Below are 1262 nucleotides of genomic sequence, written 5' to 3' on the forward strand. Positions count from 1 at the left end.
CCCTCCCTCCCTCCCTCCCTCTCTCTCTCTCTCTTCCTTGCAGCATTCTAAAAGGATCAAAGCTTTCGAAAAACTAGAGACTCAAGTCACTAATGAAATCACATTAATGAAGGAAACAGTTAGTTTATGAACCTACTACAGTGCATCTCACACAGCAACTTGAATACATTGTACATGTAGTTCTATAAATAGATTCATATGATTCTATAAATAGACATAATTGCATGTATAATTTATAATTTCTATTTCAGTATCACTCTTATCAGAGGAGACTGGAAGAAGTGAACAAGCCATTGAACTCAATAAAGAAATCTCTTTAAAATACACACACACACATCTATAGATTACATTATTATTGTCAGATTTTGATTAATGAAAACCATTAATACAGTAGCTGCCATTGTGTAGTAGCAGTAGTGTAGATCTATATGGCACAGTTATTGATGTTATTATTATTATCTGTTATATTTATATCATGTAGCTTTCAAGTGTACACTGTGATTAAACTTTCATTAAAGAAATCATAAAATTTGACACTTGATTTTAAAATGCTCTCCTTGCAATCCGCCCACGGGATTGATTAACATTCTAATTTTTAACCCTTTTAAACGCCATTTTGTTTAAGGTCAACTCTCTTTTTGCTCAATTTTGTCTTTTAGCTCATGAAAGATGAAGTTCTCTCACATTCTATTCTCTCATCTAACCCCCGAGTGGAGGGCACACTACATAGATTATGATGTAAGACCTTCTTTTAGTTACACAGACTCTACTTCACCTCTCTCTCCGTCTCTCTCTCCCTCAGGCTTTAAAAGTTTTAGTTTACAAGATGGTCTCTCAGGATTGGACCAAGAAAGACGAAGACGGTTAGCTCCTCTTCGTTTAAAACTTTTGTTTATGTGACACGCCTTCACCACACCTCCATGACTCTTATCTCTCTCTCTCTCTCCTTCCTTCATATTCTACAGATCTTGATCAACTCATTCCTCCAGTTGATGAAGACAAACAGACTGAGTTCTTTGATGAGATACAGCGACAACTGGACGGAGTCAACTCATTTTATAGAGGTACATGTAAATTATAATGGATTATGATCCACTGTCACGAAATCCATGACAAGCAAAAAACCCATTAGTTCCATTGTCACGAAATCCGTGACAAACAAAAAACCATTACTTCCATTGTCACGAAATTTATGACAAGCCATTAGTTCCATTGGCAAATGATATTTTAAACTCTACATCTCTCATTTTATTTGTCATGCA

At 35.5% G+C, this 1262-nt stretch overlaps 2 protein-coding genes across 2 annotated transcripts in view; both read left to right on the forward strand.

Moving 5' to 3' along the window:
* Window positions 1–393, forward strand: part of LOC109590860 (probable kinetochore protein NUF2) — a 2535-nt gene extending 2142 nt beyond the window's left edge. The window contains exons 13-14 of the mRNA XM_020006720.1: window positions 44–118; window positions 252–393. Coding sequence (XP_019862279.1) covers window positions 44–118; window positions 252–320 — 144 coding nt within the window. The 3' untranslated portion in view covers window positions 321–393. The remainder of the gene's footprint in view (window positions 1–43; window positions 119–251) is intronic.
* Window positions 394–613: 220 nt separating this feature from the next.
* LOC109590859 (xenotropic and polytropic retrovirus receptor 1 homolog) lies at window positions 614–1070 on the forward strand (the record flags this gene model as incomplete). Its single annotated transcript, XM_020006719.1, has 3 exons — window positions 614–738; window positions 803–863; window positions 966–1070. Coding segments are annotated over exons 1-3 (235 nt in total), but the record flags the coding sequence as incomplete, so codon positions are not given.
* Window positions 1071–1262: the final 192 nt, after the last annotated feature.

Source organism: Amphimedon queenslandica, unplaced genomic scaffold, assembly GCF_000090795.2.
Source record: "Amphimedon queenslandica unplaced genomic scaffold, v1.1 AMPQUscaffold_9365, whole genome shotgun sequence".
Classification (NCBI taxonomy): Eukaryota; Metazoa; Porifera; class Demospongiae; order Haplosclerida; family Niphatidae; genus Amphimedon; species Amphimedon queenslandica.